General features: G+C 40.8%; 1 protein-coding gene across 10 annotated transcripts in view; it reads right to left on the bottom strand.

Annotated features, from left to right (window-relative positions):
- The window catches only part of YAP1 (Yes1 associated transcriptional regulator), a 245,165-nt gene that overhangs the window by 207,068 nt on the left and 22,897 nt on the right, over positions 1 to 15,200 (bottom strand). For 6 of the 10 annotated variants that reach the window (XM_033949240.1, XM_033949231.1, XM_033949236.1 and 3 more), the window contains exon 3: positions 3,836 to 3,916. The exons of the other annotated variants lie outside the window; for them this stretch is intronic. In XM_033949240.1, coding sequence (XP_033805131.1) covers positions 3,836 to 3,916 — 81 coding nt within the window. The remainder of the gene's footprint in view (positions 1 to 3,835; positions 3,917 to 15,200) is intronic. 10 annotated transcript variants of the gene reach the window in all.

Raw genomic sequence — 15,200 nt, 5'->3', positions numbered from 1 at the left:
GCATCTCCAAGCCGGTGAGAGGTGGTTTGGGAGGGGGGGGATTTTTTTTACATCGAGCGGCAGCAGCTACAGGATTCCCGACAGATGACAGCTGGGCGGTAATCTAAATTAGGCGGGCGGAGCGCCCGGCTAAAAGGCCCTGGGGAGAACACTGCAGAGATTCTGGAAGGTCTTAGCAAAATAAATAGGCCTTCAAACTTTTACAAAAGGTCAGAAAAACAGGAACCAAGCAAATTGAGTCTGGAAGGCAGTTCCAGAAATTGTGGCCCTGCCACCCCAAAAATGCGAGAACAACTTGAAACTTTAGTTAAAGATTGAATAGAGGGAACCTTCAATAGATCTCTAGATTGGGATTGCAACAAACAACTGGGTACATACTTCTCATGCAACGAAGTAACAACTTCAGGCAATATTTATGCACTGATTCATATACCAAAGTCAATATCTTAAATTGGACTCTCCATATCGGTAACCAGTGAAGTTCTGCAAGTAGAGGCGAAACGTGTATAACGTGACAGTATACCAATCACTACCTGTAACATTTTGAGCCAACTGAAGGGCTCTCAATGATTTCTGTGGGAGTCCACATAAGAGTTACAATAATCCAAATGTGGCAATACAAAATACTGCAAAACCTGCCAGAAATTAGCAGGAAACTGGATTTGATATACTGCCTTTCTATGATTACAATCATTATACTCCTATTTTGTACCTGGGCAATGGAAGATTAAGTCACAGTTCTCCTGGTTCTCAGGCTACTGCACTAACCATCAAATTATTCTTCCACTGCAGGCCAAATGAGGGGCCCCAGTCAATACCCTGGAGGAGGTGCCTCTGAAAAGTCCATCAAAGCAACTCCTTCTAGCTTGAATCAGATGTTGCAATTCTACAATTGGGGCAACCACTGCAAAGAGAAGATTATTGCAGAAATTTCATTGACTCTTCACTCAAGGGATTAAATTTATTTATTTCTTTAGATTTTTATCCCGTCCTCCCAGTAGCTCAGAACGATCTACAAGTAAACATTCACAATGGAGTATAATTGGACACCACAGAACATTCTCTTGAGGGCCTCAGGGATTCTCTCACTCACCCAGCTTAAGCTAGCTTTCTCTGGAGGTCTCTTGCAATGCTCTCATCATTGCTAAGCACTTCTTTTTAAGAGAACTATTTCTGCAGTGCCAGTTCAAGGAGGAAAAGCCTTTGTCTCACAAAGTTTGAAGGAAAAAAGCAAACAGAAAAGGAATCTGGAAGGGGGAGGTATCCCCCTTAAGAGCCTTACTCTAGCTGGCAGGACTACACAGAACTTCAGCCAGACCAAGGTTTTGAAGCAATACCAGTCCACAACTTAAATCAGCAGACAAATCTGAAAATCAATCCCTAAGAATTTCCTGTGGTCTACACATGCTCAACCCAAGGGCCACAGACCACGCAGACTGTGTTCAAGAGAGCTAAGCCAAAACAATTAAGAAACATACTGTGGACACTGGAGGCAGAGAATACTGACACGTTCTAGTGCTAGACAACTGGAAAGTTTCAGATCTTTGCCTCCATCTACTAGTAAGGGGACATATTCATCTTATCTTGTCTAGCAGAAAGTACTGACTTGGTAGAGGTTCTACCAGCATTGTAGATTCTTGGGCTTAGAGCTTCCCTAACACAGAGATTATGGGTCAGGGGGCCCAGGACCTAAGGACTGGGGGGGGGGGTCCAGGTAAAGGTCAGATACCCACACCCTGAATTCCTATTGCTTCCATGCTTCTTTACCCCAGCCTTGAACTGGCATATTTCTGTGCTATAAGAGTTAAAGTATACTAGATTTTAGCATTTTTTTTAAAAACATGAGCATAAAGTTCTCAACTCCTCTTCTGAATTATGTAAACTGCCTGTATGAATGAGAAAACATTTAGAAGCTACAAAGGTTTAAGGCAGAAATATTAGACTACCTTACCAGAGCAAGAGTCATATTACTCTTGTGCCTCAGTTTCTACCACCACAAAAGTATATTACCTGCTCACACACACATTTTACTTCCTGAAAACACAAAAAAGGTAAAGATGTACACTAATTTGTATGTTATAACAAAAGGATGACCAAAAAAAATAATCTTGAACAGAAAACATGAAGACTGCCTATGGTTTGAAAGCTCATGTAAGAAGAAATAGAAAGAAAATTTCTGTGAAAATAATACAAATAAAAAGCTAACTGTTACAGAACTGTTTCTTTTTGTTTGAAAGCTAATGTAAACCATATCTCTGGTTGATTGTGATGATGGTTCAATAAAAAAATGTTATCTCTTCTCATAAATACAGTTTTCTCCAAGACTAACTTGCAGAAAGGGCTGGATTCTGTAAACAGTGTCTAAATCAGCAGCATCTGCAAAAATGGACACCAGTCGTGTATCGATCACAGCTAAAGACACAGAAGAGACGCCTGCAATGGAGGACAGCGTTTTACTGGTCTATATTGCAGGCATCTAAGTTCTTTAGTGAATCACACCTAATAGAAACATAGAGTATGACGGCAGAAAAGGGCCGACGAGCCAACAAGTCTGCCCACTCGAATAACCCACCCCCCTAAGCACTTCCTCGAAGTGAACCCACATGTTTATCCCTAAGTCCTAAGTCCTGCTCCATTCCTAACCACACCCACTTAGGCGTTAAGGCACCGTTAGGTGTCCTGCTTTAAATGCATTAATAGTACCTACACTGTAGACACCTCCCTGCGCCTACTTTGTTTTTTAATCAAGTTTTTAAATTGGTTTTAAAGACACAGTAGGGTGCTTACTGCCGGTGAAGGGACTAAATCGCGCGAGACAACGGCGCGCCGACAACTGAACGCGAGGTTGACGGTGCGCCGAAAAGCACTATTTTAAAGGGCTCCGACAGGGGTTTTGGGGGGGAACCCCCCCACTTTACTTAAGACATTGCGCTGGCGTTGTGGGGGGTTTGGGGGGTTGTAACCTCCCACATTATACTTAAAACTGAACTTTTTCCCTAAAAAACAGGCAAAAAGTTCGGTTTCAAGTATAATGAGGGGGGGTTACAACCCCCCAAACCCCCCACGCCAGCGCGATGTCTGTTAAGTAAAATAGGGGGGTTCCCCACCAACACCCCCCGTCGGAACCCTTTAAAATTGTGCTTTTCTTCGGCGCGCCGTCAACCTTGCGCTGTTGTCGGCGCGCCGTTGTCTCGCGCAATTTTGTCTATGAACCCCTACTGCCACCTAACTTACGGCACCATTTATAGATGGTTTGGAGGCCAGAAATAGCAACCAAAATAAACTAGAATAACTAAAACTGAAGAACTATCCCCTTTGTTTTTTTCCCTGCAAAGATGGAGGCAAACTAGCAAAACAGCTTACAGAATATTTTTCCTCTATCCCAAACAGGTAACAGGAGTATGAATCATTTAGAAAAAGCAATTTAGCTCTAAATAGTGCAGTGATCTTGACATTCCATGTCCTGAACCAGAAATTAGAAAATATCTGTTTGGAACTACATTCTGAACTCAAAACCTGTACAGCATTTATCAGCAGTAAAGAACTGAAGCATACAGCTTAAAAACATTAATGACGACTCCAAAAGTTCATCATACCTCTCTATACATCCACAGATGCAATCACTACTGAAACACAGACATAGTTGACAAGACTTGGAAGAAATGCTTCCTGAAGAAAATAAAAATGTACCAGACGGTTCAGACATAACTTTCCAAATTAGAGAGAAGATAGAGGTGTTATTGCACAACTCTGTTCCATGAACTACATTCTTTTAACTGGAAGAATGAAAACAAAACCATGCCTTCTGTCTGCTGAAAAGCATTTTTTAACTCACCCAATGACCAGTAATATATCCATTAATGTTCCTTTAAAGTTGTTGCTTTCATTTTCTCTAAGCAGCTCCCTTGCAATCCACCTGCACCATTGAACCATAAATGGTACAAACACTAAATGAGCCTGACATTTTTGGGAGTGTGAAAGGCAATTGCTTAAATACATTTTAACACAAATACAGTGTGAACATGAGAAAAGTACAATGGTTACTGTTTACTATATGGACATCAAAGATACAACTTTCTTTTCAAGAAATTCCCTCTCTTATTTTTATGTAAATAACATCAAAGAATAGATAATTTTACAGCACTAGTGATGTATGGAGCGCTGTATAGTAATTATAAGTACACAGACTGCAAGCTCTCTGGAGCAGGAACTTAATCTTCCATTGTCTCAGGTAGGACAAGTAACTTGCCCAAAATTATAAGGAATGTCAATGGCAGAAGCAGCATCTGAACGCTGGCTTCCCCAATGGCAACCCATTACTCTCATTTAATGTATGGATATTTCCTCTATCCTTGTGTCTCAAGGCTTCACATCATAAATTCAAAATTGCTCTTAAAAATATACCTCTTGCAAAGAGTGTTGGAGGGTCAATTCCCTTACCCTTTTCCCCGTGGCAAGGAAAATGCAGAGTTAGAAGTGCAGAGTCCTGCGAGAACAGTGAGAGTGGTTCTTTTCCCCTTTCCTAAACATGAATATCATTTGTCTCCATTCCTTTTTTTAATATGAGGAATCTTTCAAAAAGTTTCTGCACTTTTATTTTATAAACACCATTTATTAAATATCTTAAAAGCAAATTGCATCACTTTTCCACATTATCACCCTGTTTTGTGATACATTTTTCCCAGCATCCTAACAACACACCCTCTTACCACTTCTTCCAGTCCAATTATTTCCCATGAAAATATGAACATGCAGAAACTTTTTGAAGAACGCTCGTACATTTATTTTTTAAATGGTTATATTGTAAACTGCCTGGATGGCCCGTCTATAAAATAGTACTGTATATCAAATAAAGAGAAACTTTTCGGATATCATCCTCCCTGAACTGATGGACACTTTGTTGATGAGTTAATAGTTCAAATTACATTCACTTCCACTTTCAAATAAAAATGGCCAAGAGTCTTGAATCTCAGACCCTCATCAAATGTGCAGCCCTACCCTAATTAACCCCCTCCTTTACAAAGTTGTGCTAGATTTTTTAGCCACCGCAATAACGGCTCCAACACACATACAATTCCTATGAGCACCCAAGCTGTTAGCGCCTCGGCCAGCACTAAAAACAGCAGCACGGCTTTGTAAAGGAGAGAGTAAATTATCTTTATACTATCTTAAAAGTTCTGCAAGTAACACTACTCCCCTCTCTCTGTAGTTTCCACTCTTAATTTTTCTTTTGACTGCAGAAGGCAGAATGCAATATTGAGCATAATCAAAATATTTTTACAAATTCAAGTAAAGCATAATACTTCATGTCATTCACTTGTCCAGCTATGTGGCACATGTACATAAATTAATGATATATAAACACTTCTATTTCCCACATACATCAATATTTATGACTTGATAAACTTCAGTGGGCTATTTTCAAATTAAACATTTGATACTAAAAATAATTAGCCACAAATCTTCATCAGTCCAACTTCTATATTTGAATATCTCTTTAAAACATGTCATGTTGGGAGTTCCCCGTTTGAATCATCTATTTAATTTTTTTTTTTAGCATCTATTTAAGATGAGTATTAAATAAGTTATATTTGAATGTTTTAAAGAGATATTCAAATATAGAAGTTGGACTGATGAAGATTTGTGGCTAATTATTTTTAGTATCAATGTTTAATCTGAAAATAGCCCACTGAAGTCCATCAAGTCATATTTCTCACATACATCAATATTTATAAGTGTTTATATATTATATATTGATGATTCTCACATGGAATATTATTTAGCCATATTAAGAGTGTTCCATAAATTAATAATGGCATTATATTTTTTTTCATAATTTTAATTGGTAAGGTTTCTTTTGGAAAAAAGTTTTGAACTCTGACAAATGAAACCATTTTCGTATGTATTAAACTGCTCCCTACTTTTGTGAATCATAGGCCATTTTTTGAAATTGGATCTCTTGGTCTTAGTCCTAAAACCCCTATATTTTCTTCATAACTATGCTTGTACATTTTCATACACACACAGCAGTTAAAATCACAGAAGTAATTTGCTGCTGATTATTCTGAACTATTTTCCCTGTCAGTGCCTGGGCACTGATTACTTTTTTTCCTGTCATGTCTGAACCAAACAAAAAAAAAAAAGCATGCCATAGAGCATGCCAGTCCTTTTCCTGAACCTGAGCAGACCTACTTGGGCTGGACCCAACTCTCTTCCACTGGCCCTGGTGTTCTAGTGGACTCCCATACCACCACCACTACCAACCCAGCCTGACCAAATCCCTAATTATTACTGCCCTGGTAGTTTAGTGACTCTCAAACCCTCCTCCCAACCCCTAACACTGGCCCTAGTGGTCTAGTAGAATCCCTATCCCTTCACGTACCTTAGTCATAGGAGGCAGGAAGTATGTGCCCTACCTCTGAGCTGCCCTTTCAAAATGGTTCAGCCCACCCCCTGCCCTGGGATGCACAGGGTGGGTCCTAAATACCATATAAGGAGGGGTTTTTTTTTAACCTTATATGGTACTTTGGTTGAACCTAGAGCATCCCAGGATAGGGGCAAAGTGCCACCATTTTGAAAGGAGCTGCTCAGAGAAATTAGGCATACGTCCTGCCTCCTACAACTCAGGTGTGGAGGAATGGGGATTCCACTAAATTACCAGGGTTAGTGGTTGAGGGAGGAGGGATGTTGATGTTAGGGAGTTGGGCCTGGGCCAGGTAAGGTGTTTGGCTTGGTGGGAAAAAAGGGGTATCCTTAAGACACCTTTTCTCTCAACCAATCCTCATCACTGCCCTGGACCAGGCATTAGTTTTATGCCGTTAAAGGTGCCAAACAGCCTCCTTTTTATTTTAAATATACAGCAGACACCAGAGCTGAAACCATTACAGCATTCTGCACACCCTAGTGCTGGCACTATTCCAGTGCTAATCGCCTCTAGTGCCGGCATTAGGTTTTGAGCATCGGCCCACAGGTCAGCATGTGACCCATCAGAGAGAGGTTCAAAAAGTACAGCCTTTATTTTTCTTCCTAACAACCTGATTTTTTTGTACTTTTCCCTTTCAAAAGCCATCTTTCACAGCTAGCAGCCCTTTCAATCATTTACTTTGGATGTCTGCTGAAGAACAAACCCTCTTGCTCATGCAGATGAGTTTGCCAGACTTGTGTGGGTTCCCATCTCAAGCTTGTTATTGTTCTTCTGGAAACCTGAGCCTCTGAAAAGGATAGCAGGGCATAAGAAAATGTTTTGTTTTTAAACTTAAATCTTAAGGAAAGAGTTTCTAGAATTAATAATATAGACAGCAAGCATTTGTAACCCATTGTGTCATACTCTGACATACCAGCGCAAAAAATAAGATTTCCATAAATGCAGTGTATTTAACTAGGACCTTTTACAAGATGCAAGTAAAAGGTTTTCACTATTTTAAGGTAATTGAATTCTGAATGATTCTGAAAGATGAATAAATGGTCAGCTTTTAAATTCTGAAGCACCAACTTGACACCACTACTCAGAAGTTTTAAACTTGCTCTAATTTACATGGGCAAGAATTAATGCAAAGCAGATGTAAGGTTATAAAATTAACCTTACATTTAAAATTAAAATGCTTATTGACAACAGTTAACTACAAAATACAACAGCTGAAATATACGTACAGTGCTCACGATCACTATTATAAAAATCCTGCGTGTTAAAGCAACCCTATACCTTAGCAAAAACTTGTTTTCAAAATTGTGCCACACCCTAGCAGTTTTTAAATTGATTTTGAATGATTTTCAAAAATCCCATTCAAATACAGTGGTGCCTCGCATAACGAACGCCTCGCACAACGAACGCTGCACACAACGAACTTCATGTCTTGATTCACACAACGAACTTCGTTTCACACAACGAACTTCATTTCACACAACGAAGTCGCCCGAGCTGCCGATGTATTGCATCCTTCCGCGCAGGCACTGCAGGCAGTCGTTAGTCACTGCGCTTAACTGCCCTCTCTCACTGTATACAGTCATCCTTTTAAGATAAACTCAATATTTTTTATATATCATGGCTTCTAAAAAAAGCAGGAAGGTGATTTCTGTTGAAATGAAACGGGAAATAATTAGAAGGAGTGAATGTGGGGTAAAACAGTGTGACCTCGTCAAAGAGTTTGGCCTCAGCAAGACCACCATTTTCACCATTTTGACAAATTTATCTTTTTTTATGTCATCTTAGCATATTTTATGCTGCAGAACGAATTATTTTTTTTAACATGTATTGTTATGGGAAAACGCGTTTCACATAACGAACTTTTCGCATAACAAACTTGCTCCTGGAACGAATTAAGTTCGTTGTGTGAGGCACCACTGTACACTCAAGAAATCATCTGTAGAAAAATGCTCACTCATTGCTATGCATTTAAGTTTGAAAGAGTTTTCCGAGAAAGCCAATTGAAGACTTGAATGTTATATAGCAAGAAGTTGTGACAATACTTTACCAATGTTTTTCTATTAATTTACCTTTACATTCAAAATTAATAATAAAAAATATGACGGCTTTAACATATTGCTTTAGATTATGATTATTTTTAAGAACTTCCAGTAAACGATAACACAAATGACAGCAAATAAGCAATCAAATGAACCATCCCATCTGCTCAGCAAGATGATTAAAGCTGTAGTAATTGTCCTGTGCAGCTTATGGCAAGAGGAGGGAAAATCAGAACAGAGTGACTTCAGCTCAGAACAGCAGTGAATTCAGTTTTATTGTGCTTTCAAGAAAACAAAGGTGTAAGCTGCAGGGAACAACAGTTACAGCCCTATCATCTTACTGGTCAGAATACATGGGCCATTTAGGTCTTTATCTGACTTCAAACGTAACTTAAGTTTATTAGCAGACTATTAAAAAAAAAAATTGTTGCTCATAAGTTTTTACAGATGCGACTTAATTTTATGGACATCTACATCAAAGTATAAAGAGGTAAATCTCACTATAATAAGTTCATGTGAATACAAAACAATGCCAGTAAAACATGTTTGTTTAAAAAAAAAAGCTAAGTATGCTGTCACTAAAAATCTGTTATTTTCATATGTTAGCAACTCAGTTGTACTAGAGACTCGGCATCAAGTCACTCAGATAGCACACCTGAAGAATAATAGAGAACAAAGACAAACCAAAGCAGTCTCCTGGTTTACAGCATAGAAAAAACTCTTATTTATTAACATGATTGAACTCTTAAAAGAAAATACATTTACAAAAATGAGCTACAGTACAAACATTTGAAATAGTTGTCAAGGCATCCACCAAATAAACTGACAACAGCGTAACCTACAGTTCAATGCACAAATAGCAAGAACAGCTTCTTGGAACAGCTGCTGGAAGAACAATTATGAGGTCTTGCTTGGTCATGTTTCAGCAAGCAGGATGGACTCCTGCTGTCTTTAAAACTTAAGCCACTTACTAGAAAATGTACTCACAGACAGTATGTCACTGACAAACACTTGGCTGTGCCAAAAACTACAAGATGAGTTGCCAAATTGGAAAAAAATGAAGGATCCTCAAAACAAAAATGAGTCATAGGAGAAAAAGAGGGACCTGAGAGGTCATGTGACAGGAAATGCCTGAAAGGAACCTCAGAAAACATTTAAGCAACTTAACCATGTTACCAGAATACAAATTTTTATAAAGGCATCCAATGGGTAGGACGCAGTAAGTACTACTAGCAGAAGTTTGCTACTGCATACCAATACATTCAAGAGAGACCCACCAGTATATATTCACATTAAGCCTATTCTTTACTATGCATTTTTTCAGTCAGCTGTTTCTTTTCCTGCCTTCATTCCTTCTTTCTCCAGCTCATTTCTCTTTTTACCCTATCCCTAGGTTTTTGTTAATTTCTTTCCATTTCATTATTTTACAATGGAGTTGCAAGTGTGCTTCTAAAATACACTTCCTATTATATTTGTACTTGTTAATCAGATGAGGCCAGTCAAATATTCAAACTTCTTGCTGTAAATATCTATTCCTTCTCCAGGTTTCTGCGAAGACATTCCTTCTTTTCCACTGTTGAGAAGATAGTCACATCCTTGTTCCTTTCTCCTAAAACATGTATTACTTTATTCCCTCCCACTCTCCTGTACTTGCAGGATCTTCCCAACCCTATATTCCTTTTCTCTGTTTAGCAGTTACTTACCTGTAACAGGTGTTATCCAGAGACAGCAGGCAGATATTCTTACATATGGGTGATGTCACCCATGGAGCCTGATACGGACAGTCCACAAGTGCAGTGCCACTTTAAACAAAGACAGTCTGCACCACATATGCGCCAATGCCTTCCTGCCCAACGCCAGAGGACCATCAATTCAGTAAAAAAGCTAAGATAACTAGGGGAGGTGGGAGGGTTGTAAGAACTGAGCACTTCCTGGAAGAGGCAGCAAGATCTCATTCCTCCCTGCTTGTTCACATAGTACATGGCTACTTGGTTGTCTTTGTGAACGAGTACTACTTGAGTGAGGAGACGATTCTGGAATGTGAACAGAGCACTGCGGATTGCTTGGAGTTCAAGCAGATTGATATGGAGAATTTTCTCCTGAGGATTCCAAGTTCCTTGGATATAGAGACTGTTGAGATGGGCTCGCCAACCGATCATAGAAGCATCAGTTGTTGGCATCTTTTCATGTGGTGGCACTTGGAACAAAAGTCCCTTGGAGAGGTTGGTAGGTGTTAGCCACCACTGGAACGATTTTTGAAGTTGTGATATTACTCTGATCTATTGAGAGAGAAGGCCCATGGCTTGAGACCACTGGGTTGAAAGAGTCTACTGAGGATCTCCGAGATGGAGACGGGCAAAAAAGGAGTAACATGTACTGTAGATGCCATATCAGTGTTCTTCCCAGAAATATTTTCCAGCTGGGTGGCATGAAAAAGTAGCCGGGTGGGGCGGGACAGGGAAATTTGGTGGTGGGGAAAATTAAGGGCTCCTTTTACTAAGCTGCAATAGCATTTTAAGCACGTGCAGAATTGCCGTGCTACACGGCTAGAACTAATGCCAGCTCAATGCTGGCGTTAGCGTCCAGCATGTGAGGCAATTCTGCGCGAGCTAAGCATGCAGTAAAACTGCTATCGTAGCTTAGTAAAAGGAGCCCTAAATGTGTACTATTTGTATTAGTTAATTATTATTATTTTCCAATGCTCAATATGACTGCCTTTCTTAAGGTTTGACACTTGTTCCTGGTTGCCATCCATTGCACCGACTCTATTCTCAGCACATCTTTCGGTAGTGTGGCCTCCAGAATTGCACACAGTATTCCAAATGAGGCCTCACCATGGTTCTGTATAATGGCATTATGACTTCAGGCTTCCGGCTGACGAAACTCCTGCGGATGCAACCTAACAACTGTCTTGCCTTAGATGAAGCCTTCTCCACATGATCAGCAGTTTTCATGTCTGCACTGATGATCACTCCCAAGTCTCGTTCTGTTGAAGTTCTAGCTAAGGTCTCACCATTCAAGGTGTAAGTTCTGCACGGATTTCTGCTGCCGAGGTGCATGATCTTGCATTTCTTAGCGTTGAAGCCCAGCTGCCAGGTCAAGGACCAAAGCTCCAACAAATGTAGGTCCTGTGTCATTCACCCGATAGTATGACACAGGACCTACATTTGTTAGAGCTTTGGTCCTCGACCTGGCAGCTGGGCTTCAACGCTAAGAAATGCAAGATCATGCACCTCGGCAGCAGAAATCCGTGCAGAACTTACACCTTGAATGGTGAGACCTTAGCTAGAACTTCAACAGAACAAGACTTGGGAGTGATCATCAGCGCAGACATGAAAACTGCTGATCATGTGGAGAAGGCTTCATCTAAGGCAAGACAGTTGTTAGGTTGCATCCGCAGGAGTTTCGTCAGCCAGAAGCCTGAAGTCATAATGTCATTATACAGAACCATGGTGAGGCCTCATTTGGAATACTGTGTGCAATTCTGGAGGCCACACTACCGAAAAGATGTGCTGAGAGTAGAGTCGGTGCAACGGATGGCCACCAGGATGGTCTCGGGGCTCAAGGATCTATCGTACGAGGAAAGGCTGAAAAATTTGCGGCTGTACTCACTCGAAGAACGTAGGGAGAGAGCAGACATGATCGAGACGCTTAAGTATATTACCGGCCGTATCGAGATGGAAGAAGAGATTCTCTTTCTCAAAGGACCCTCAGCCACAAGAGGGCATCCGCTCAAACTCAGGGGCGGGAAATTTCATGGCGACACCAGGAAATATTTCTTCACCGAGAGAGTGGTTGATCCTTGGAACAAGCTCCCGGTGCAGGTGATCAAGGCAAACAGCGTGCAAGAATTTAAGAGCAAATGGAATGCCCATGTGGGATCCCTTAGAGGGTTAAGCCAAGGGAACCTGTCACCAGGAGTGGGATCCCTAGGATAGTAGACTTGGGGGTGGGTCAGTAGAGTGGGCAGACTTGATGGGCTATGGCCCATATCTGCCGTCATCTTCTATGTTTCTATGTTAAATTTAAGAAGTATCCAATTCTAGAAGTGAATAATTAGATATTTGCCCTCTTTCAAATGGTATAGAACAGCGTCTCAAACTTTTTTTTTAACTCCAGCACACTAAACGGAGCAAATGTTTTTCATGGCTGGAAAAAATTTCTGGGGCGAACACTGTTGCCGTTAGTTTTCAAGGTCCAATCACGTCAAAGAATGATGCTTATCTGGGCAGTTGTATAATAAAAAGAACGGATAAGATAACATGAGAAGTGAAATTGTCATGAATCAGAGGATAAATACCCTGTAGGTCCTAAAAGCAGGCTTGTGGATTAGATATAAACTATGAAGGCAGTGGTGTACCTAGCATATGTGACACCCGAGGCCCATCATTTTTTGACATCCCCCCCAATCTGTATGAAAAACATGATTTTTAGTAACAATCCACACATCACACAAGAGTGTACCTAGGAAAAGGCAGCATCAATATGCAGTACATCAATACACCCATTGTAAAACTAAACAAGTCAGACTAGTACAGATCAATCCTACACAGTCAATCCTAACTGAAAACCATGTCTTTCAAACACACAGAACACAGAAAACACCTTCGCCTAGTATGGAATATGTAACCACAAACTAACCCCTCTCCCTTTTACAAAACTGTAATGTGGTTTTTAACCATGGTGGTAACAGCTCAGACTCTCATAGAATTCTGAGCAATTACCACCATGGCTGGTGCTAAAAAAATGCTCTACAGTTTTGTAAAAGGGGGGATAAAATAGAAAAACGAAAAAAAGGTTAAATTGAACCACCAAGAAGCTGGACTCTTCATACAATTCAACACCACAGAAACAGTGATGCATCTCCCCTAAAGCAAAAAAATAAATAAATAGAATTTTTTCTACATTATCTTCTCTGGTTTCTGCTTTCCACATAGTCTTGTCACTCTCTTCCTTTCATCCACTGTCTACCCTCTCTCTGCCCCTTCTATATGGCATCTTCTCTCCTTGTATTCCACTTCCATCACTCCCTTCACCCCTATTATTCTAGCATCCATCTTCTTCCCTTCCCTCCTCCAATGGTCTGGCATCTCTCTCCTCTTCTTCCCTTCCCTCTCCCACACCCCCATGGACTGGCATTTCACTTTCTCCTCTTCCTTCCCCCCACTTCCATCAGCATCTGCCCCCTTTCTTTCCCTCCAAACCAATTCCATCCAGTATCCTTCCCCCTTATGTCTCTCTCCTTTCCCTGCACACCAATTCCATCAGCATCTGCCCCCTTTTTCTCCCTCCACTACCCTTCTATGCTCCTCTCTCCCTCCCAACCAGCAAGGTCCCATGACTGCTTCTGTTGCCTCTGCAAGATGTAAGTGACGTTGGAGGGGGAGTTACGGCAAGATTCTGCAATGACTGCAGCTGCCGGTACACCCCTTCCAACGTCACTTACATCTTCCGGAGGTAGAGGCGGCAAATGCAGTCATCGCGGGACCTTCCTGCACTTCAGTGCGGCTGCCGACTCTGCTTCGGAATAAGTACGTCAGCCACACTGAGGTGCAGGTGCCATTTAGAGCAGCTCGGAAGGTTCTGGATCCAGCCGGCTGTGTACCCACCTTAAGGCTGGCACCCGGGGCGGTCTGCCACTGTATGAGGGGACAAAAAAATAATAAAAAGAAAGGATAACTTGACTGTCATACAATTATAACCACAAAAATATGTCATAAAATGTAATTCTAAACTCAAAAGATTCCAGACGAAAAGCAGACTATAGAACGTAAACCAGAAAAGACCAAACCCATAGTACTAAGATCCAAATGCTAAAATTGGACATGTTCATTATGAAGAGACGTGTGGATCACCTCTAATTATAACGAGTGAGTCTTTAAAATATGAGACGGTAACGGATAGCCAGACCTTGTGGACGGAAGTGACAAATACTGGAGCCAAATCCAGAGCACCGTGATGAAACTTGAATGGAAATATGGATACCTATTTATACTTTTGAGTAAAATTGTGATGCGAACATGTCATAGAAAAGAATAAATAATGTGTTAACTAAAAACCAAGAACAATATATTGTAACACCAAACTCAGAATTAATGAAATAACATGCTAAAAGAACTTAACTCCTCCCCCCCCAAATAGGGCATATACATACTTAAAATGATGGCTGGTTACAAACAGTATGCCTAGACTATATAGACCTAAACAGGGCAAAAGTAAATGTATGGGAAATGAATAGCTGATAATACAGAGTGTATCTTGAAAACATAAGCCGATAGTAGCTCAAAGACAAGCCGACCGGGTAGATGAAAAGTGAAACCTGGGAAAGATCTAAATTATTGTTCAAATGAGCTTCTATTAAAAACAAAGAATAAAACCACAGCACTCGGGAAAGTAAAAAAGGGAGAGTAAAGCACAGTTACTTACCGTAACAGGTGTTATCCAGGGACAGCAGGCAGATATTCTTAACGCATGGGTGACGTCACCGACGGAGCCCCGGTACGGACCTTTTTAACTAGAAAGTTCTAGTTGGCCACACCGCGCATGCGCGAGTGCCTTCCCGCCCGACGGAGGAGAGCGTGGTCCCCAGTTAAGATAAGCCAGCTAAGAAGCCAACCCGGGGAGGAGGGTGGAACGTAAGAATATCTGCCTGCTGTCCCTGGATAACACCTGTTACGGTAAGTAACTGTGCTTTATCCCAGGACAAGCAGGCAGCATATTCTTAACGCATGGGTGAC

The sequence above is a fragment of the Geotrypetes seraphini genome, chromosome 6, assembly GCF_902459505.1.
Source record: "Geotrypetes seraphini chromosome 6, aGeoSer1.1, whole genome shotgun sequence".
Classification (NCBI taxonomy): Eukaryota; Metazoa; Chordata; class Amphibia; order Gymnophiona; family Dermophiidae; genus Geotrypetes; species Geotrypetes seraphini.
Note: the sequence above shows the minus strand (reverse complement) of the source record. Positions and strands in the feature narration are given on the sequence as shown.